Here is a 24,445-nt window from a genome sequence, read left to right as displayed (position 1 = left end):
ATCCCTGGCTGTGCTGCTTTACTCTCCCGGAGGTAGGAGCAGCCCCCCTGTCCCTTGCAAATGTTTTACTGATGCAATGCAGCAATTGTTCAGTTATCCAGGGAAGAGAGCTGTCCTCTCTCCAGAGGCTGTGATGGACAGTGAGGGTGATCAGGTCCACCTAGATTTTGCTAGTAATTGAACTGAATAAAGCTCTTCCCCTGCCACTCTTTGGCCGGTGAGGCTTAGAACCCTGGTGACATCTTAAGTGTATTCAATTTAGATCTTCCTCAGAATTTTGTCTATTATTTATGAGAAAGGATTGATTTTTCTTTTCTGTGAGGGAATAATGTAGCATGTATGCCTCCCTCCCCATCATCTGTACTTCTGGTAAAATAGTTCCTACATAAATACCAATGCATCACTGTCAGGAGAATTGTACAGTTTTAAAAGACTGCCTCATTTTGTAGTTCCTCACTTTACCGTGGTAACAAAAAATTCATGGAGAGGAAAAAAACACAAACAAACCTGAATACACAGGAAATTCACAATTACCTTTCCTGCTTGCTGTTGAAAGTCCATTACAGTATAAGCTTAAGTTCTCCAACTACTTCCCTGCTGTCCTTCAGTTGCATGTTATACAGATATTTATTTAATCTTGTTCCAAAAGATGTTAAAATTGAGAAGGAAAAAAGCATGCAGATGGGTAGTAATATTATCTTACTTCATCTCAGTATATAATTCACATATATAAGCTCTTTCCTAGCTCATACTTGATAAATCAGAATTCTTACATAATTTATGTCCATGTTTTTCTTTCATAGAATGAGGTTTTCATTTTCGTAAGACATTTATGAAAGAACACCCTCCTCCCAGCAAGGTGGATAAGAAATATGGGTTTATCAAGCAAGATTATGGCAATTTTTGGGTTCCTAAATTCAAAACTGTGCTCACAAATGTGTGATTCAGCTGGGCAATTTTTGGGCTCTGAAGATTCTCTTAAATCCAGAGATCACTTTTGGGTTTATTACCAAAGACTTAAATGCTCTCCAGACAGCACGCTGGCTTTGGATCTGGTTCTAAGGCTGGGATTATAACAGAACTCTGAGTTATTGCTAGTGCTGTCAGTGTAGCAGGGGAGAGTGTTCACAGTTAGGCACCAGCAGATTTGTTTCTCTGGAGCACTTGATCTCCTGTGATCCATTCCACATCAACCATTTTCCACAAGGTTGTCCCTAGTCAAACAAGCCTTTGTCCCATATCCTACCAGGTAATGTGTCACCATTTATGTCAAAGGTTATCTACTGCTTCCTCTTATTGAAGCTGTCTCTGCTTCTCTCTCTGTGTTCTCCATCTGCCTTCTCCCATGACTATGAAGGCATCAGGATTTCCATCCACGCCCTCAAGGAGACTGAATGAGGCTACACCTTTCAGCAGGGAAAAGAAAGAGTGGGAGATGGGCCTCAGACAAAGCAAGGTTTATTCAGAAATTTTTCATTGGGAAATAAAAGGATACAAAAGTTTGTTTAAGTTCTGAGCCAGTTGGAAAATGTCACTGCAGTAGATATTTCTAAACTTTAAAGGAAAAAAAAAGAAATACAAGGTGCATGCTGAACTCAGAAGAGGTCCATCTTTATATTTCATGAAAGCAAGTTTTTTATTTACTTAAACTAAACTGAAAATTTTAAGATTACTAGTTCCGTTTCAAAACTGAAGATAAAATGTTATATTACAATTTCGCCAATGCATTCACTGCATCGGGGAAAAGCAGTAAATCCAAGAACCTGAAAGTGAAACAGTCTCATAAAACGTTATCTGACTCCACTGATCTACCTTATCTCAGGGTCTAACACAACCTGAGGCATTTACTAGAACACAGTTACACCTCTGAATAGCTGCAAAAGAGCTCACGTGGTTTCCCATCCCAAAGCTGCTCTAAGACACTTCAATGGTGGCACAAAGGTCCACCTTAAACTAATCAGTGGCTAAGGAAGAAAACACTTGGAAAAACAAACTTCCCATCGGTTTTGGGAAAAAACTTCTGCATAGAAGCAGCTTTGCTTGGTGCTGAGGGAGAAAAAGAGGGTTGGACAAAAAAGCCTCCTACGCTGAGATCAGTTCAGCTCCAGCAAAGTCAGCCTGGCAAATTTCCATGGATATGGTTTGTACCGAGGGCCAATACTGAAATTACTCTGCTAAAAAATCCTGCAATTCCTTCTTGTCCAACTCTGCCTTCCCACTGCATGTGCCAATGCCAGTCTGCCACGAGTCCTGGAAACAAAGCAGCACTACAGATCACACCTCTGTAGGAGTTTGCTCTGTAGGAAGTCGCCCTAACACCTGGACTGGGCCAAATACTCACCAGGGGAAGAGCTTCACCCCATTTGGAACAAAAAGAGGACTAAGCGTGACTTATGGGCACAGTGGTGAAAGCTTGGCCTCTAATCAATATCACATGCATTACTGATGTGCCCATACTGCAGTCCTGCATTTAGTTTTGCAAAATACTCATTATGACCTGCCAGACATCTCCAGTGCTCACAGCAGCATGGCACAGTGGTGCTCGTAACTCTGCACACTTCAAATGCCCTGGGCCTGTACTCGGTGGCCAACACACCCAGAGACACTGCTCAGTGTCCGAGTGCACTGCAGACTCTACTCAGCCTGCAGAGGGAAAAGCCTGAATGCACAGCTGCACAGCCCGGTCATGCCTCATGTTAGTGCAGAAACGAGTATTTAAGAGATGATTTCTGCACTTGGAACTGAGCCCCTGGACCACAAACCCTGTATCTACTGAGCCAGTGTCTTCCCTCCCCAGACCATCCCTCATGCTTCAAAGAAGGAAACAAAACAAAAAGAGCAGAAGAATATAGACTCCGATGGCTCCAGAGCTGGATACAGTGATTCAAAAATAAGATGTTTTGCTTTTCTCAGTCCCCCTTCTAGGCATTTAGAAGAAATCTGTTTCACATGTTCTGAGCCCTGGTTTTGAAGGGAAAGGATACTGTGATCATGCCATTAAGGACTGCTTTCAAGTAGTTTTGATCCCTCAGTGCAAATCCCAGAGATCTACTCAGCACTTCAGACTAAGAACAGAACTAATCCTGTTCCTTTGTATGCAAATATTTGTATAATAGATAAAACCAAAAGGAAACTACAGCCTACAGTACTGCTGCACATACCAAGTCCTGACAAGGACTAAATCATACTTCAGAAGGGCTTCCTTTAACTGGACACAGATGAAGGAGCCACAAAGCAAATGTCAGGCTTTATTGCAGAGATAAGAAGGCAGCAGAGAGCAATAGCAGCAAAGACTGTAGCTCAGAGAAAGTACATTCCTGGCACTTGAGCTGGGACATGCTGAGAGCTTTGAGTAAGATTTCATGGCAGTTTAAGTGAATTTCAGACCGGATGCTGTGGTCCTGTGCCTGTCCCTCCCTTTCCACCTCTCTCTTGTGCCAGCAGTAAAGCTCATGTGGCTCCGTAACAAAAATGTCTGGCAAAGAAAGAAGAAATTAAGTATTTTGGAACTTTATTTGTTCCAGTTAGAGTTCAGGCAGATTATTCCCCTCACCACAGTCACAGGAGCACTATTTGCTAGTAAACAAGTTCACAAAGTCCTCACCTCAGTTCTTTGCAACCTTCTAGAAAAAGTATTTAAAAAAAAAAAAAATCTCAAACACTGCCAACCCACTTGGCATTAATAAACTGAACCACTGGAACACTTTATCTTCAGACTCTCCAGTTGGAGTGCAGAAAAGCTTTTCATCTGAGTTGTACAGGTTGGCTCTCAATACCAAATGAACAGTGATGTGAGGAGAGAAGAATTTCTGCTATGAGAAGATGACATCTAGCCAGAAAATGTCAAAAGCTTGGAACCCAGTTCTTAGGAAACAGGCTGCAAGACATGGGAGATGCGAAATCATGCTTGTCAAATGCATGCCAAGAGAGAGGAAAACAAAAACATGGTTGACAGAAAGTGGCCATGTCTTGATGCTCCTGCCTGAGAGCAGAAAGTGGCTGATGGCTGGCTACAGACATCCTAGATCATGAGTCAAAATAAATGAAGGAGATTCCCACTTTATAGATGGTGAGACTGAGTAGAAATCTGCACAGCCACACCTACACAAAGTGTACTTCAAGCCTCTGTCAGCCTCTCTTCCCAGCAATGTGACTTGTGTCCTCAATATCAAACCATTCCAAGACTATGAAAACGTGTTCCCTATACACACCTCTTGTCAAAACACAAAATTGTTCTGCACTGGGAAGGAACAAACGGTACAGGCAAGATGGCTTGGCAATGCCTGTTAAACACAGGCAAGGGAGGGCCAGAGAACATCCTTCCCTGCAAGGTCTTCAGACTATCAAACTCTGGAAAGAGTCTGGGTACTCTGCACTAAATCCAAAACGGCATACTACCTCCTTCAATCTGGTATTCTTCACTTTCCATTTTGTTGTCTCCATGGGATTATTGGCTGGAAACAGACACACTTGATCATTTCTGAGACCTGAGATTCCATTATTCTGCCACAGCACTTACTAATTATAAATGCTTTGCCAAATATCCAATGTTTTCACTGGCTGAAAGCCCACACTTAATGGACTGATAAAGAACAAGTGCTGTCAGAGAAAGGCATGTAATTGGTTACACGGGTCAGCTGAAACTCTGCACTCATGGGGTTCCTGCCTGAGCAAACAGCATAAATGAACTTTTCCTGGGTAAGAAGCTGAATGAACTCTACTCCTAGAAGAGAATTTAATGTGTTTAACTATTCCCACTGCTATTAAGCCTTTCCCTTCAGTGATGAAAGTTGTGCATGTCGTGCACGTTACTCTCCCAAGAATGCTGTGACCTGTCTTCAGTGACTAGAAAACAGTCTGAGAAAGTTGACTCAAAGAGAGCATGTTGGCCATGCATAAATACCTGTTCCTCTCTCTTCTGGCCACACTGATCATACAGGAGGATGCTTCCAACACTAATTTGCACATCCTGGCTGGTTCATCTCAATAAGACATTGTCTCCTTTATATCCTGCTGTTCTGCTTCCTCCCTTGTTTGCCCTGAAGTCCACAGCTCCTTAACTGTCTTCTCCCTTTCCCGCTCCAGACCACTGTCAATTCACACCTACAAACCTGCAAAAAACCAAAGAGAAATGAAAGTTCCATTCTTCTCCAATTCCATCCTACCCCTCCCACCTGATCACTCAGAGCCCTGTTTCTTGGAGCAGGCCAAGGGCCCCAAACCATCAGAGGCCAGTGCAGGTGCTGGAGCAGCAGTGCCCCACCCAGGCAGCACACCAGCCCCGGGCCTGGCAAGGGGCACAAGAGGAGCAGCTCTGTATCCATGCAACAGTGCCCACGTGCTCCGAGTACTTTCTGGTTTTAGGATTAAATCCTTTCTGTGAAACCATGTCAAAGTGCATTAGCTGAGCAGAAGGTGGAAATGAGACCGCAGAAGATCAAGCAGCTAAAGTAAGATGTGATGAGTGAAAAAGCTGCAGAGAACAACTCGGGGATGTGAGAGATACCAAAGGGTTGTTTTCCAAATAGCTTCAACAGTTCTTCTGGCTTCAGACTTTAGCTGACTTCCTTTGCTTCGCTGTTTCATTTTCCAAAACAGCTTTGTACTGGTGGAAAAGGGGAAGATACTGTACAAATATTAATATATCTGTCTGCTAGATTGCTCTGATATTTGTTATCTAAACTCTCTCAGTAGCTAAAATTGCTCTTCTCTCAGCTTCTGGAAGTTACTTGAAGACATGTTAATTTGACTTATCAGCTGAGTGAATGCTCATTCAGTCATCTGATGGCAGGCATTTGTAGGAAAATCTCCAGAAAAACAACCCCAAATAATAATTTTCCTTGCAATCAATCTAGTTCCCAAATTAAGTCATGCATTCCTTAAACTGTCTTCCATGAAGTCTTTGCTTCTGCTGTGCCAAATTCAGGAAGTTAACCCTGTGAAGACATGGTGAGGAGAAAACAGAGCAAGAAGCCCCACACCCTGTTCTGTCACTAAAACTTGTCAGAAGTTTGAGGAACTGTGTGAGGGATCCACAGGGGAACGACAGGAAAAGCAATGGCACAGGTGTGCAGGACAATTAGTAACTCCAGGGCCAGCTTTCTAAACACAGCTCCTGACTTTTGCTGTTATTGATTGTGCCCCTCACACATTTCTACTTATTTATAATTCATTTTACTTGCCCTCTCACTCTTGGGGTAGTGCTGCCTTCCATTTTGACAGAGGAGAGAAGGGAAAGAGAAGCCGCCACCACCTGAGTGATTAATCTTTTTAAGGTATTTCTACCATTACATACCTGGCCTTAACAGACACCTTTGTAGGGCTGTCTTTCTTTTAGATGGACTATTATTAACTCAATTCTGTTTATGATACTTAGGCTTACTTCCGTAACATGTGTTAAATGAATATTTTGGTATCACCACATCAGGATATGGAGTCATATAAAAGTGAAAGTAACTTATGCAAAAGCTGCAAGGCAGGAGAAATTAGACTACTTAATTGCATCAGACAAAGTTTGCATCAGTTTAACCCATCCAGGTTCAAAGCTAGCTAAGAGAAAAGTCTCTGTTTAGTTCATAGGGAATTCAAACAGCACTTTAAAAAAGAATGTATGTTTTAATACATTTTGTTAAGTGGTTTAAGAAAAACCCCAACTTTGCTGAGCTAACTTTGAAATGTCACACCTGTTTCAGTGGTGGGCATGCAAGAGCCCAGTCAGCACACAGGCTTTTCACTACCTGCTGTGCTGAAAGTTGAATCCCTGTGTTCAGGATCCTCACCTGGTGCATTAGCAGGGAGCCAGAGGCGGATGAATGAAATAACCAGCTGTCAAAGTTGAGTCAAATCTGAGTTCCAATCCGGGTAACATCTCAAACTGCTGCTTTATTCCATCTTTGTTGAAATCCCTGAAGGGACCGTGGTAGTTTCACTTTTCATTCTGCTGTGCCTGTCTGGAAGGGAGAAGCTCAGTTCCTGTTTCTCAGAAACAGTCTCTTTACTTGTAGGTTTTCTGCAGCTTGTACAAGGAGTGCTTCCAAACTGAGCAGTCTTCAAACATTTCCACGAACATTCCCAGGAACCAGCAAGCTTCTGACACATAAGCACTGTATCCAAAGGCCAGGAATGCACAAATCAGACTTCCCCCTGCTCTAATCATCCTTCAAAACACAAAAATTATGGTATTTTAGTTCTGGATACAGTTTCACCTACTTAACCGAAATTATTTTCTGTTGTTTAATTAGCTATTTCCACCTTTTATTCCCCCACATCTAGTATATTTTATGGTTTTGTACTTTCAAATCCATCACATTTAATCAAAACTGGTTGCAACACTTGCAACCCAAAATTAATTGCTTCAATATAAACAGGGACATAGAAACTTACAAGATAAAGGCAGGAGCAAATGACTTCTTAGACCATTTTCTGCATGGAAAAATATACTGGAATGATACAGTCCTGAGAGCAAGCAATTTGAACTTTTGCATTACTAACTTGACAGTCTATTAAAATTCCATCTCTGGACCACAGATAGTGAAATAATCACCCATAGGATGGGCTTGCAGATATGGCTTGTTTCACCAATGGACTAAAAAGGATGATTAGCTATTTTTTCCATTCAAAAAATGGTTTGAGGTTTCTTAACTAATTTATTTTGGCAGGCCAAGGAGCCTGTAGTGGGTATTACCATCTTAATGCTTTGAAGAACTTTGGTTTTTTCATGTTCCCACAGAAAATCATTTGAAGGACAAAAGGAAAAAAAAATAAAAATCCTTTGCCTCTTCATATAACAAATGGCTATGGTCTAAACCAATAAGAGAGCTTAAAATTAGTGTTTCTAATGTGACCACTGAGACATTTCAGACTTAATTACCATCTGAGGCAGACTTAACCACCCATTTCTCTCCAGTTTCACACAAACAGTAATTGCCCTGTAGCCGCACTGCAACATTGGAGAATTAACCACATCCTAGAGGAGCTGGAACAGCAAAAGGGAAACCAAGGAGACTCCAGAGAGGCTGTGCAGGCAGAGCAGGCTCCTGGATCCGTCCCACAGGTCTCCATTCTGCAGTGAGAACCAGAACCAGGCCAGGGGTGTTCTGTACCAAAAACCTGCACCAGGTAATGCTCCACTTCCTCTCTTGGCTTCCTACTTTAGCTCTTGTTGAATTAACATGGAGACAGAGATACAAAGTGAATAATCCTGAGTCCAAATGCACACATGGACTGATGCTCATCCTAATTAACTTACAGCTTAAAAAACTCAGTATTTTTACTGGAAGAGCTGTGCAGATTTTCCTGCAAGCACCAAACAACCCCCAGGCAAAAATGTAAGTGCTATTCAAGTAAGTGCAAGAATATAAACACAAATAAATAGTCTCTATTAATTAACCTGTTGAAATTAATGTTCTCACAAAAATCTTACACCTGGATATTACATTGGAGGTCAGTAAGCAAACCATGGAAGCAGGAATGTGGTTCTGCAGTTCCAGTATGCCTGGACCACTCCAAACGTGCTGCTCTGTGGCAGGCAACAAATCCTCAGTGAAGGAAAAGAGACAGCAAAGTACTTTTTTACATACTTAGGTCCTGTAAACAGTAAGGCTATAAACAAGATTATCTGTCAGCCACAGAGCTTGCAAACTGCAGAATCAAAGCCTAAGAGGTGGCAGAAAAGAGTTCCCTGGCACGGTAGGTAGTACAATTCAGGATTCCTCTTCCTTGCTGCAATGCTGCACAGCACTGCGGTAACTCTTGCACAGGGAGAGATTTCCTCTCATTTTACAGAAAACCGCTGCACACTGTTCAGAGAGCAGAGCTCCCAATCGCCCTCCCACTGCCACGTGTTCCACACTGACTCTGGACGCAGCAGGGACCAACAAGCTGCTTGCTTTGCTCCAAGACTGCAAAGTTCATTGGGGGCCCCTTACTTATTTTATACCTTGCACATCCAGGTTTTGGTTTGCTCTCTCGGCTCAAGCAGGTTGAATCAAAGATTCCTACTTTATTTTTTTTCTCGGCTGCCTGTTTTAATATACAGAGTAGGATTTCGCATTGCACACTGAGCTGAGGATCCATCCTCCCAAGCCTCCTGCAATGGAGGAGGAAAGCTAAGAAAACAAGGAGCAGCAGGTTAGACTTCCTGGAGATCCTCTGGTATACAGGAGTGCACTGGATCTACCACCTAAAAATAAAACATCCTACAGTGAAACACTACTGCGCACCGATCTGGAATCGCTCCAACATGAACCCTCCGCACCCCGGGCCAAGGAGCGGCTCGCTCTCACAAAGGAGTGTCTGAGTGAGGAGGTGCAAGTCTCCTTCTCCGGACTGAAGCTGACACAGCTGCAGATCTCCACCCCAGCGCACAGCAGTGTCTTCACAAGGGCCAGCTCATACATGTGCAAGTATGGCACAGCTTTCTGCTTTCAGGTGGGACAGATCATGTTTTCAAGTTCTCTTTCTTATAATGAGACAAAATAAGCCAAAACAAAGCAACGAAAAACATCACAATGGTAAATTAATAACTACCCCAGGACTCAAGCCGGAGGCACATCTCAAACGCGGACAAAGGCAGAGCATTTGCACTGCAACGTCTGAAAATTGCCCATTTGCGGAACTTCATTTCTGAGAGTTGAGAAATACTGCGGTTTTCTTTCCTATTGTTTCCTTAATCTAGAAGCAATTCAGAAACATCACAGCTCCATGGGTAAAGCAGAATAACAAGAGCTAACACTGATAAATGCCCAGTCAGCACTAAATCTTTGTGTGCCATCTCACTGTGGCCTTTCCCCCGAAATAGCTCTTCAGAGGAGAAGTGCATCCTACGAGCTCTGGCAGACACCTTGTGTCTGTGCTTGCTTGGGCAGAAGAGAGAATTTCTTGCAAGATTTCTAGTGATTCTGGCCAAGGAAGGCTTGCATGGAAATTTCTTAATGCACTTATGAATTAAAGATTGCCATTAAAATCATCTGAAATGTACTTTTTTTTATTCCCATTTTCTCTTAACTAAAAGCTTGAAATTAGAGTTTTTTCATTTAATGTCCCCAAAAATTTGTTGGTTTAGATAGTTCACATGCAACCAAATCATGCAAAACTGCTCTTTTATCAATTCTTGTTGACAGATGAGGCAATATTCCAGATGATTCTCATCCAGACCAGCCGATCATTCTGGGTTTCTCCTATTACTTTTTAAAAAACATCTATTTAGTCATCATATTGTTCTGAGGACTAGCATTACATAGAAAAGCTTCCTCACACGTACTAGGAAAATGATCTTGTCTAGAAGATGTATTTTAAGATCAGATATTACATATAATCTCTCTTGCCACTGGAAATTCAAGCCCATCATCAGTAGAAGCAGTTGCTTTGTGTTCAGCTCTTGAGTCATTCACGGACTCCCTGTAGTTCTGAGCCATCAGCCCGTGATAAGCTTTCCTTATCTTTACCAGAGAAACAGTGCCACTGCCTTGCACAAGTCACACACCTGCCCTACACACAAGTCATCCCTACACACTGTAAGCTCATTGTAACAGCGTTTGACTCAACTCACATCTGGCCCATTAGTGTGTTTTCAGTGAGCAGGGACATCTGTGACATCATGGTGGGAAATGAGAAGTTCTTGAATCAACTTCTGGTTACCCAGCTCAGAGTCAGTAAGTAAATAAAAAAGAATACATCATTCAGTGTTTCATATTAACAAGGTCAGTCACAGGACTACCCAGAATTTTCAGTTTCCAGAATGAGTGGTACATTATCAACCAGGGAGCTGAGGAAATCCTGCCAACAGACAAGGGTACATTCTAGCACCAGGATGCAGTGACTTCTATGTTTGTTTTCTTGAAAATACTGAGAAATTGACAGACTCATTTCCCTCAGATACATCCCCTTCATTCACTCAGGTAATGTTTAATACTTAATGAGTGGTTCTTGGTTAGGTCTCATTGTTGTAGTGCCTTATAGGACCCACACTGCTGGCCACTTCTGGTTCATTTTGGGATATCCAAAAAAGCTTTAGAAGGAATTCTCTGTTTCTTTCTGCATACAGACTTTCTATTCCCGCTCCAGTTGTTCTCAGCTAGTTCCTGATAAATCTTTTTCTAACAAACAGGCTCCATATGAAAAATTGTACCAAAACCAAGCTCCCTATGATCTTTGACAGATACTCTGTGCAAGAGACCGACCAAGTGTAACTGTTCAGTTCTAATGAACAGTTCTTTATTGTATTTGACCTTTGTTGGAGGTTCTTAGGCTCACAGATAGCTTATTTTCAATGCTGTAACTGATAACTCTCAAGCAGTTAAGGATTTCTTCATGACTACCAACACACAAGGCTTCCCTCTAACAGAGCAAAGGAGGAACATTTGTCATGTCCCAACTCAGAGATGGCAAAAGGGAACAGCTGCTCATCTACACCAACCCCTCCACATTATTTATTACACTTCCTATCAGTTCCAGATAAGACACCTGCCTGCCACTGAGGCACATGAAAAGTGTTCCAGTGTTCCTTTTTAGTGACTTGGCATTTTACTGTCATGTTTTAAATGATGTCATTCTTGCAATTACTTTTTTTTTTTTTTTCTAAATAATTGTGCAACTAATACCTGAGACTTTTACAGAGGTGGTCTGTGCACCATACTGCTATGGCTAAATTGAAGGCAAACTCTGAAGAGTTTCTTCCTTTTTTTAGTAATTTCTTTCACATTTCTTTTAGCCTATGCATAAACAGATGCTTTCAACATTCTAAGACTGACTCACACATGCCATTTGAGTTCTAAGAAGATTAATCATTTCCTTACTATCATTACTATGAAGCAGGAAAGATTGAAAAGGTTTTAAATATACTGATTTATTTCCTTTTTTTTTTCTTCCCCCAAAATTTAAAAGAAACTGCACTTCTTCTCAAACAAACTGTGAACTAATCATTCTGGACTGTGAACTAATCGTTCTGGACAATAGCAAACCATTGCAAATTATGACCAAATCTTAAATCAAACATTCCTAGAAGCTATAAGAAAGACTTGTTCAGATGACTCAGAGATATGCTGCAAACAAAAAACAAAAAAAGATTTGCTTTGAAAATAACATAGTTCCTGTTGAATACCTGTAAACTGGTGCAAGCAGTAAGAGTGGAGTGATGCTTTTAATGATATTTCTTTATGACAACACGATAAAAAGATTAATGCTTAACATCAACATTAAAGCACTTTACAAACATGAACTAGGCTTCCCAAATGCACCACTAATCTATTTAAAATGGGTGAGCTCAGGAGCAGGAAGGACCTGTCCAATGTCCTGTTAAGCTAAGCACAGGTGAAGCCTGCTGATAGCAGCATAACACACGCTGTGCAGCGTGAGCTGATCTAAGCACAGCGAGAGAAAAGGCACCTCTGATTTCTCATAACAGGTCTGGTTCTCTTTGCAGATTCAGACAAAACAGAAGGAGCTTAGCTCCAAGACTGTCTTTCAAAGAGATCTGTAGTTAGACAAAATCTGACAAGTATCCCTCCCTCAGAAAACATCTCATCTGAAGATCTGTTCAGAAACTCTCAAAGAGGTTTGCAAGACCTATTTTAACCAAAATTTAGTGAGCTGAGCGAGCCTATCTCCCTCCAAAGCACTTTGGCAGCTACGTAAGAATTACAGGTTATCTAACAGACAGTGGTTACCAGCAACACTTTCGCAGGAAAGCCTTGAAGCTGATAAACTCTGATAAGCAAATTCAAGTGAACTGCACGGTGGAGAAGCAGCAAAGCAAAACTGCTCATATCTTGTTCCCAAGAACTCTGGAATTAAGCTACGCCCCTCACACATCAGCAACTGGGTTTGCATAGGATAATGTGGTGGAGAAGGAGTAAGACTTAAACACAGGTGTGGCTATGGACAGTTGTACCTGATATTCTTACACGTGATATACTTTCTGTAATATCAGTTAAGTAACTGATATCCTGAACAGAGGTCAAGGATTCATATAAAATACTGTAAAATGACATTTCTCTTGTCCCTCAAATTAGATATTAGGATGAGCGAGACTACTTTCCTCCTTTGCAGACTAGAAATTCTTTTTCCAAAGACATTATGGTTATCTGCCTCTCTCCTCCTTCAGAAACTCCTTTTTCTACTTCTGGTAGTTCTGGCTGCTGAGACAGAGCCAGCTCTGAGAACCTTTGTAGTGGTGACCCAGTCTGCTCATCTTCCTTCTCAATGCACTGGTCCATCAACAATACCGTTTCAAGCAGCTGCTTAAACTTGCTTCAAATAAATGAGGACAAATTTACACAAAGATGTCTTCATTTGATTAACCAAAAGACAAAATTTGTTGCTGTAGTAAAGTAACAGCTTGTTCTTCCATCCAGTGCCACGATGTTTATTCCATACTAAAGCTGAGAAAAATGTTGTGGAACCAAGAAACAGAGCCCAAGAATTCATCTGTCCTTATCAGCCATCCAAACAGGCAAAAAAAAAAGAAACCACCAAAAATTAAACTGTGGCCTATGTGAAATATAAACCTTTATCTGGGGACAAGACAGTGAGAATGGAATGCTGAGATCAGTATTTTCTGATCAACAAGCACATTTCCCAGCTTTGTAGAATTAAGTGTTTGAGGACAGGCAAGAGCTTTCAACTTATTTCAAAAGATCTCATGTCTGAATACTAAGGCACTTAATAATCAAAAACTTCACCCCATAATATCCATTTTATAGAACTGGCATCCAAAATAGTTACTGATTTTAAGACCTAGACAGATAAGCTGATGGGAAAATCCTTCAGCTAAAAGCAGACACACAACTGAACACCATCCAAGCAGACTGACATACTCCCCATCATCTCATCTGCCTGAACAGTGTGTGAACATTTGCCTGAAACCTTTCTTCCAATTTTGCCACTGGACATTTGCAACTCCAGGTGCTGCAACTTCCTCTACTCCTTCTTTGAGAGATTAAATATATGATTTAATGTATGATTTCAAATTCAGTAGAATTTTCAGGAAATACACTCATAAACAGCCATCTCTCACTCCCAGCTGTATGCAGCACATATTCAAGATTACCACAAAGTACCAAGACAGCTTTTGTCTTCACACAAGCTCTAACAAGGCAGAATAGAAATGCAGTTTCTTCTGCCCCAACAGCAGCATCCATGAAGTCCCAAAGAACTCCTTCCTTGACAAAGGTTAAGTGTCAAAGAACAGAGTTCATCTCCAAATGCTGTTATCTTAGACAAGAGTTACTTTGAAAAAGTCATATGTATTGACAGTTTCACTTTCTTCTTTTTATAACTATGCTGGAATTATCTTGCTGAAAAAGACGTAGATTTACCCACTATAGGACTCTTCAAGTTGCTGCACTTAGATATTTCTGGGGACTAAGAGTGGACCAATGCAGCACTGCATTTCTGTCTAGCTCACATTCAACCCAGTCAGCATGAGAAGAGGTTTGGAGGCTGTGCTTTCATTCCCTCTCTGACCATTAGTAACTCATTCCTATGAGCTACTAATGATCAGAGTCACTCAATCTGACTCAAGTGTCTGAGTCTAGAGAGGTTTAGTACAGAGACACAGGAAAAATGACAAGACAAAAGGCTGTAAGAGTTCTGAAGCATCAGGATACAGAACCACAAAGTTTCAAACATGAAGGAAGGGACCCTCCTGGTCACAAACTGGCATCCTCAAAGCAGTATTACTGGCAAAATTTAGAAAGTTTGGCTGCCAGGAGCAGATTTAAGCTCATTTTTCATAATACACCATGATTTAATGTTTGCATCTTAGAGTAAATCACAGTGTTGTCTCCTTTCTCTGATACCTAACTTGCTTATTTGATGGTACCAATGTAATTTAATTTCTTCCTAAGAAAGCTTCTGGAGCAATGACTATTTTGAGAAATAACATTTCCCATGGAATGTACATTGACCGAGATGAATTCCAATAGATGTAGAGGCTAATTAACAAGAACCTAACTAATAACTTGGTTGGATTTAATCCATATACTGAACTGGCAACATGAACCAGAGAAAGAGGCAGAGGGTGAAAGCATATATTTGGGGGAGAAATCACACATGACAGGCACTTTCAAAGTGCTTCACAGATATTTTAGATGTTGCCCAGTCCTTCTTAACCCTTGGTCTCATCTACTTTCCATCACCCTTCCAGGCTTGTTTCTGCTGCCCCTCCTGCTATGTCCTCCCTGCATACACAGTGCAAATTACCCTGGCTAAAGATGAAAATGCCCAACAGTCACATAGGCACAACGTTCTCCTAAATAAAAGTGAGGTTCTACAAATTTTGCCTTTCACTGCTTTTGGATGTCCTTGTGCATCAGTGCAGCAACAGAACATGAAAGGGAAGGAAGTTCTCTTAGTAACACCATTTTTATTGCCAAGTTCCATTTACAAAGGAAGCTCTGCTCCTTGTTCTTGTCCAGGTTTTCAATAGCCACGACAAATTATCAATGCCAGCAAATACAGACTCAGAAGTCTGGATTTCAGAAACATACACCAATATTTTCCAATTCCACTCCCTTCCCAGACATTTAGTTACATTGTTCTTTAAATTAACATAAGATATCACACTTACTCCAAATGTCTAACATAACTTACATTAAATAATTAATACTTATTGCCTGTAGAAAGACATTTCAGAATTCAATTCACACCATGTTTGGAGTTTTTTTCCATGTAAATGTAAGTGCATGTTCAGGACTTTTTTTTTTCTCAAATGAACTACATTTCAGACAACATTACTGAAATATATTTCATAGGAGGAAAAGTCCATATTCATTAAATGCTTTCTGTAGTGCTTAAATCACAGGTACATTCATTCTTCTAGAAAAATACATTTCTTCCTCTTTGCACTGAAAACAATCAAATTTACAAAACAGCTAAAAACAAAGGAAAAAGTTTGCAACAAAAACATCAACACAGCTATTCACAAGTGGAGATGCCTAAAGCTAGCTTCCAAAGTCTGTAGTGCTTCCAGCGGGTTTACTGAAGTTGTGACAATATATATTCAGTGCTGTCCCTGGGCAAAACAAAGCTCCTAGACATTGCAATAGTTTATAAATTTGTACAATTGAAACTATTCTCAATCTTAAAATATTATCTTCATGTTCATTGTGAGTACTTCTGCCACAATTAGTCCCTAAATACACCCAAAGATCTTCTCACACATACTGAAGTGATCAGACTGCAATTACTGTGTCTTAAACTCACTTTAGTATGAGTATCTATAACCAAAAGTAATGGAAAACAAGATTAAAAAAAAAAAAAAAAAAAAAAACAGCTCATGAATCTTCAGATTATGATCTTAAAAGAATCCTGTGAACTAGTCTGGACCTTAACTTTTGATAACAAGTCTTCTTAGTCATTACCTGCTTAAGCCATTTTTAGTTACCTTCAAAATAAATGCACTCCACACATTTATTTATGCTAACAAGACAAGTCCCAACAATGACAAGTTTTTCTTTCTCATAATAAGAACCAATGAATTCAAGTCAGCAAAACAATAAACCAGATACCACCACAGTGCACATTTATTAGACAACCAAAATTTAGTTTTACATTTATAATACATTAACAAACACAAAATATATATATTTTATAACACCTTGCAAAAGAAATCAAATCTGAGCAACGTGCAAATCTAAAAATGTTGGGAGACCAAAATAGGAAAAATTCTGTACAAATGTAATACAAAAATATGCTTCCATATGAAAGAACCCTCTATTTGAGACTCAGTTGTAAGAACTGCATCTCCTATGTCTTGGCTGCTGCTCAAGTCCTGAGCAGCAGAAAAACCCCCAAGCACTACTCCCCTCCCAACCCCTAAAAACTTCCCACCCTAGCAAGCCCTGCACGGATCACCCTCTGCTTTTCAGAACCCAGTGGGAGATGGGAAGAGTTACTCTATTTGTTTCTAGTTCATGCTGCAAATGTTGGGAAAAGTCAAGAGAAACATAGCAGGCAAGCACAGGAGAACTTCTCCAAAGACGGCTAGGTAATACAAGAGCAGTGCCCAGGTGAGTGATATCCTAGGGTAGGGCAGTGGTGGTGAACCAGGGACACACCAAAAAACTCTTTCAAGAAGAAGGACAGCAGCAGTTAAGAAGAGAATTTTCAACATATATTTAGATGGCTACATTAAGCTGTCTGAAAGAAGGAGACTAATTCCCTTGGAGGCAAAAGGCCTCGATCTCCCTGCCCCCAGCTGATATTTCTACAGATCTCTGATCCAACTACAGGACTAAACCATTTATTTTCCCAGACAGCAGCTGCCTCCCTGGGCAATGCTCTTTTAAAGGCAAGTTTAACTTCAACTGGTTAGTGGAGACAAGAGCAGAATGTTGAGCTTGGTGGGGGTTTTCTGACTACAATTCCCTGGTGGTCAGTGCTCCTGAGGCTATTCTGCAGCTCCCTGGCTCCTGCAGTGAAGTGACTGATTACACCAGAGTAACAGCACCACGTGAGGCAAGTGTTTACTCTTACAAGTGGCTTCACCCTTACACACAGTTTAACCTGCTTGTCTGATAGCTCAACTGTGTCTTCAGGCATAAAGTTGATTTTACTGCTAGTGAAATGACAATTCTAGGGCAATTTCTGAATTCCTGGGTTGCTTGAAGTAATCATCCCCAAGACAACTGGAGTCAGTGTGGAAATTACAGTCACTCACACCTTACTGCTTAATCAGGAAATGGCTGGACCTGAGTCGGGTAGGTTTAGGATGGATCTCAGAAAGGATTTTCCCCCAGAGGGGGCTTGGGCAGATGAACAGCAGACCTGCTCTTTAATTTACTTAATAATAGTATCTATCTCAGTCATTTCCTGTGAAGCTCTCACTAGACAAGTGCTCATGAGATTTAAAAGCCACTCAAAAGTAATGAAAAGCACAAAGTCACCTTCCTTTCCCTTTGCCCCATTTCTTGTGCAGCGCAGCTCAGGGGTGAGATTATGCATATGCACTGAAGAGACTCCTTGTGCATGGGTCTAATCTTGTTAGAACTGAAACTGAAATGAGATAAATACAGATCAAGGTTTTCCAGTCTAAAATGGATTCTATTTAAGGGAACTCAGCCTGTACTGTGGTATTTTGTGTAATCTAGGTCAAGAATTTAAGGTTAGTTACGAACATAAAATAGATTTAAATTAAGTGAGGCATTTTTTATAATGTTCTTCAGAATATTACTGAGACTGCAGTGTAATGCTGCAACATTTTAGAGAAAGTCTAGACTGCAATCAGTTCGGCTAATAAAAATTCCTGTGGTCCTTGTGCCCAGATTGCTTCTGATGTTCAGGTACATGCACATTAGCTGCAACAGTGACTGCGTGAGTGCAAATTCATCTTAAGCATGAGACCAAAAAACCCTAAAAGTAGGCTCTTATTCCAGTAATGCCAGATTTTCACACAAAATCCACTGCAGTGCTGAGGACATCTAACTCTGAGTTCATTTAGAGTTTGGGCCACTCTAGAATGATCAGAGTATCAGTTAATTCAATCTGAGAGAAAGTAGATGTCACAGAAAATTAGAAATCAAAACTGCATGAAAAAGTAAGTAAGGGGAAAAAATCACTGGCATTCAGTAGCAGACACCTCATATAACCATGTGAATTAGTCAATCTCTTTTATATATATAAAAAACATGGAAAAATCACTTCAGGTATTCCCTGTGGCAGCCAGGAAGAGGTAAATAAGCACTGGGAAGTGGTAAACACTTTGCAGATTCACCTGTTTGCTAAGAACTCAATGTCAGTAGAGAGAGAATAAGGAAACATTGCAGTGGTGACTGAAATCAATCCCAAGTAAACAGCAGTTCTCCTTTGAGGAGCTGCCAACTCAGTGTTATGAACAGACCAGCAATAACAATCTGCTCATTTTACTATTAAATTAACTTACTTGGAAATTGATGAAAAATCTTAAATTCCTTTCATGTTAATTACGTATCAAATTAGCAAAGAACGTTCCAAACTTTCATCAACATCTTTCCCTTTTCTGTCAACTTGGTGTCAGGATCAAGGAAGTAATGTTAACTCAGAACCACTTTTATGTAGCAATGCTGTTTAACTGGAATACTATCCCAGAAAAGAAAAAAAATTTACACAATACCTTTCGAGATCAGACTTGCAAGGGAATTATCAGCTACATATGGCGACCTCCTTCCTACATGACTATGAAAAATCTGAAAAACCTCTTAAGAGTAAACTGCTTCTGTCTGTTTCTTGAAGTTGTCTTTCAGTTGCAGGGATATCACCATTCCTCAGATGTGTAGCAATTTGACTGTCAGGAGTGAACAAACAAGCTATAGCAATCTTTTAAAATATTTTACATTCCTCTCTAGGCAGCTAAACAAAGATTAAAGTAGTCTCAAAAATCCCTTATGCTAATTTGGACAAGCATTGTATTTTAACTTGGAATCAAAACTTGCAATAAATATTACATATGGAAAACATAACATTTAAGCCTGGAGTCCTACAAAGATAATACTGAATGTGGCCAAGCCTGCTGGTATTGTGCAGACCTCCAAAAGATGAAAAAGATCAGGATTAAAAAACAAAAAAGACCAACTAAAAACCCCCAAATAAAAGCCCAAAACCCCTCCTCCACAAAAAAAAAAACCCAAACCAAATACCAAACTGAAAAAACACACCCTGACTCAAATGGAAGTTTTACCTCTGTCCTACAATATATCATTTTTTCTGGTCAATGGCACGTCTCTCGTTTCAGAGACGTGATAATGCAGTACCATGATTGTGGGTATCCAAAAATCTCTTCACTTTGCCATAATACTGTAGACCTTTTACAATTAATTAGTTTCTGTTAGAAAGACAGTAGGTCCTCTGAAATACGTTCATGTTCTTGTATAACAGAAACGGGTAGGAAAGAAGCAGTCCAGATTCCAAAGTTGGGTTCTTTTCTCTCTTTTCCAGTTCAGATATGCCGAGTAGCCGATGTTGGCTCTAGAAGCTGCTGACATTCTCTGTCACCAGTTGGTCCCTTCTTGTGGACCCGTGGCCTCAGGCCTCCAGAAGGATCTGCGCTCCCAGGGAAAAAACAAATCACAATTTGGTTGCACTTCCTTCACTGTTTATTACAGTCTGCACGGCGGTTTTAGTCAGAACATTCTTCCTCTACCTCTTTCACCTTGTCCACTTCATCTTCAGACTGCAGGGAGGCCTGAGGGATGCAGCTGAATGTTCGAATGCTGTGTGGATCAACTGGTGGCACCAGCGTGAGCGACTCCACGCTCAGCGTGTCCGTGTTGTCGTCTGTGATTAAGGATATTGTGGGCTGCTGTGCAGGAATCAGGCTGGGAGACAGGTTGGCTGTTTCCATGTCATTGGTTTTTACAGCACTTTTGCTGGACTTTGAAACAGCTGAAAGAGTTTCATCAGCCAACATCGTCTGACTGGAACTGGCCATCAGAGGCTGCTCTGGAGCTGAAGCATCATCTGAGAAAAGAAAACACCAAGAACAATCAATATTCAAGTCAGTATGCACATTAAGCCTAACAATATACCACTATTCCTGAGTGTTCAAGAATAACTGAGTGGAAAATACAGTTCTGTGAAGCACTGTGCTTACACATCCACGTTTTAGTGATTAGAAAGAAACCAAAATATTATAAAGGCATAACAATGTTGGCAGGATTCTGTCCAAATTAGGAACCAGACAATTATATACATTTAGTATTAGAATATGTAGCAATAGTAGAAATATTCTTAGAGAGAGGAAGTAGAGGGAAAGAAAACCTCTCCAGTATTTAGTATGAACTAAAATGAACCGCTACCCCATATCAGGAAGATCTTCAGAAATAGAAGAAAAAACTGAAGAACCACTCTACAGCCAGCTTTCCCAAAAGGGGCCTGTTTCTTACAAAAATTTGGAAGTCAGTCTCTCAATTCATCCTCCAGATTCACATTGAAGTGACACCTCAACCACAGAAAGCAGAATTATGGTAGAAGAGGAAGGAGGATAATGTCCTTACTGCAAGTGAAAGGTGCCTGCTTTACACAGCCTTTACAGTGAGACATGGGGGCTTTGTCCTCCTAATCGTGGAGCATCCAACACTGATAGAATTGAGAATAAGCATAAATGCTACAGGAAACTGAAATGCTACTGCACCTTCCCACATTAATGGCTATTTGTACTGTCCTTTCCCCCTAAAAATCCTAGTGAACTGCAGAGCAATCTGTTCATTTGGCTCAGGATGGAGAGGGAATGGAGAGGATGAGGTGATACAGCCTTAGATGATCACGAATGCCCAGGAAAAGTAATATTTTTTTCTTTTCAGACTACAATAATAGATGCCATTAAAGTAACAGGTATCCAGCTTCAAGACAAACCAGTTTTAAAGCTTTTGTAAGAAACAGCATGTGTTCAAGTGTACAGGCATCTGCAGAAAAGCCTACAAGGCAATGTAGTGAATACAGAAACTAAGAATTATGTTATGGTTTTAATACACAGTGACCTTAAAATTTCCGTTTCAATATGATTCCAATTAGTCCTGGAAAAGAACAGAAAGCATGAACATAAGACAAAGAAAAAAAATAAGAAAAAAAAAAAGAAAAACAAAGTAGAGAATGGAATGGGAACCAATGGATAACACTAAAGTTATTGACTTTTTTTGCCTTCCTGGTAAGATAACCCAAACAATGGTGTATACTCACTTCAGAAACCACTCACATCTATTTTTTGCTGAATTGGTGGTTAAAGCTTCTTGCTTTGATAAAAACAAGATTTATAGATGGTAAAAAAGTCTACTTCTAAATAAAAGAGACATCAGAGGTTATTTTTGAACTATAAGGACAGATTCAAAGTAACCCTACAGATTATTTTTATCTGTCGAGAAGCTTTAGTGAGAATGTAACAACTGATAACAGAGGAAGTGATGCAAGAATCACACGGAAAATGAACTGCTAAAACAATGAAATACAGGCTCATTTCTCTGAATTCCAAGCTAAACACTAACATATGCAGAGTTTCTGCTTTTTCAATCTATAAAATCTTAAAAGGACATCAAATGTTCTTTGCCAAGGTAATTTTTTAATCTTAGTTATAACTTTAGCATAAAATGTCACCCAAATTCAGGATTCAGAAACCTGAGGCATTCTGGTATTATCAATCAATGGCATTCTGTTCAGAATGCTGTATACAGCACATTTCTATTACAGTTCTATTTAACTTCCGAATCTGCACTTCATTTCTTAAATCCTTCCTTCTCCTCTCCCAACAGAATACCAATGTATTTTCTTACTATTTGCATTTACTGAAATAATGAAAGGCATACATATTCTTTTCTTATGCTGGATTGTCCCCAAATCCTTCCAGGCAGGTTTTAAGTTAATGCGAAAGTGACTCCCTTCTTAATACCACAAACAAAAAGTATTTAAAAAGCCTTCATTAAAAAAAAAAAGTATCTGGAGTTAACAAGTCCTACCTGTCTACACAGAAGTTTCAAACAACATTAAGAAGAAAGATAAAAGTATGAAAAACTGTAAGCAGAATATACTGCCCAGTATTTCAGTGGCAGCATTTGTAGAGAATACAAGATCAGAGCTTTCCTCTGCTTCTCTCCAGCTTTTATTTACTACTGCTAGAAGCCATTCTCTCTCCTCTCAGGATGTCCTCAGTCAGTGCCAGCCTCACTTCCATCACTCTGGCACCGAATTTCAGGAACAGTGGCCCATTGCTGTAACCCAGGATGGCACTGCTGCCAAAATGACCAGAAAGCAAATCCCAGCACAAAAAGGGGTGGAAGAGGGAGAGCTCTGAACATTGTCTAGAACTCACAAGAATGTCTGTCTTTAAGAGGTACCAAGATAGGTACCAAGCTCTTGCTTCTAAAGAGCTTCATGCACCTGGCATGTTTACAGATTAATTCCTCTACTCATTATCTGGAACTTTCCTTTATACTACATATAAAAATACTAACTGGCTTTCAAAAAAACCTGAACTCCCAAACACTTTGTTCCAGCTTGACTTTTGGATACAAAGAAAAAAAAAAAAATTGTAATTTTTCCCTGGATAAAAAAAAACTGAGATATGCTCTGCTCTTAAATATTGAAAGGTTATCACCTAATACTAGAAAACAGCATTTCTACTTCTCTCTCCCCAGCTTCCATGTATTTAAGCAAGAGTGTTCTGGCACAAAATATATGCCAGATCTGCAACAAAACCAGGGAGAGTGAAGTTAGTTTCTTAAAATGGTTCTGATCTTAACATTGAGCTCTAACAAACAGCCCTGCATGCCTTCAAACTTACTGTACTTGTTGAAAACAAGGTGTAATTTAGCAAGTTTTGGGGTACTATTAGCTCTCTTTAGATGCAGAACCTTCAAGAGCCTTACATGTATTTCAGCACTTCTTTAATGCTGCAAAGATTACCATCACAGCAAAAAATCCCAACTTAAACACTCAACTTGTTGTATTAGCTTATGTTAAGAAGGGTTATGGTGAAACAAGTTAGAAAAGAACAGAAAACAGAAAGAATGAGTATCATCCACATAGAAGTGTCCTAAGCTGTACAGCAACATATTATGAAAGGATAACAAAAACACAGATTACAAGACATTAAGCAAAAAGTTGCAAATTAAATCTATAAAGATGGAAAAAGGGTGTCTGTATAATATTAGCAAAGAAAAGTATCTTCATGCCATGATAGTAACAAAAGAAAAGAAATTAATTAGATACAAGTTAAAACAGATTATATAACCAAGGTCATCTGGAGCATATTTCCACATTTTTTTGCATCTGCGCCCCTTCCTCACCTCCTCAGGCGAGGGCAAACAGTCCATAAAGTTATCTGCCAGAATCTGATGATCACAGAAATATTAAGCTTGTGCCATCAGAGTCCAGGGACAGTCTTACGCTCAATGCCTGTCCATCTGACCTGTGCTATAAACAGATTTCTTGCTGCTGGCCAAGGACCTGCATTACTGTCCATTCAGGAGCCTGTCCTTACTAGATTTCACTACAGCCAGGGCTGCCCTGTGCAAATGAAGACATGGCTGCTTTGAAGCTGGAGGCTTGATAGCTCAATTTCCACCTTTGGCAGGAGTGCCCAGAGACATGGGAGAAACTGCAGACAAGGCTTTCAGAAACAGCTCATTATTGCTTCACAGTTCTCCCAAAACAAACCGTAGAGACATATGGTGCTTTCTTCAGTTTCCTACCTCACTGTCATTGCTGTCAGCATGGAAAACAATTATGTTCTATGGATTGTTACGGGCTTGTGAAGGCTTACGGAGGAACCTGCCTGAGTGGGTATTGCGGGAGTTTCTGCTGCAGCTGCTGCTGGAAGGCCTAAACCCAGTGTCCACCGTGACTGTCAGCCTCCGACAGACTAAACACCCGCCGGCGTCCTTTCCTGCCAGACCTTACTAGAGGGAAACACAGCCAGAAATCATACAGAGGCTTGAACAATGACACAGGGAAGGGAAACTGGAATGGAGACAAAGGATAA

General features: G+C 40.3%; 1 protein-coding gene across 9 annotated transcripts in view; it reads right to left on the bottom strand.

The window, feature by feature from the left end:
* Positions 1-4,955: 4,955 nt before the first annotated feature.
* The window catches only part of CLEC16A (C-type lectin domain containing 16A), a 71,359-nt gene continuing 51,869 nt past the window's right edge, over positions 4,956-24,445 (bottom strand). For 3 of the 9 annotated variants that reach the window (XM_040078890.1, XM_058422564.1, XM_058422567.1), the window contains one exon: positions 15,345-20,433. In XM_040078890.1, coding sequence (XP_039934824.1) covers positions 20,093-20,433 — 341 coding nt within the window. In that variant the 3' untranslated portion in view covers positions 15,345-20,092. Of the gene's footprint in view, positions 5,112-6,779; positions 7,158-15,344; positions 20,434-21,438; positions 21,489-24,238; positions 24,363-24,445 lie in introns of those variants that run through there. The other 6 variants (XR_009208336.1, XR_009208338.1, XR_009208337.1 and 3 more) reach the window with 6 other exon arrangements.

This window comes from Hirundo rustica, chromosome 15 (assembly GCF_015227805.2).
Source record: "Hirundo rustica isolate bHirRus1 chromosome 15, bHirRus1.pri.v3, whole genome shotgun sequence".
NCBI lineage: Eukaryota > Metazoa > Chordata > Aves > Passeriformes > Hirundinidae > Hirundo > Hirundo rustica.
The sequence above is the reverse complement of the archived record's forward strand: the minus strand, read 5'-3'. Positions and strand labels throughout refer to the sequence as shown.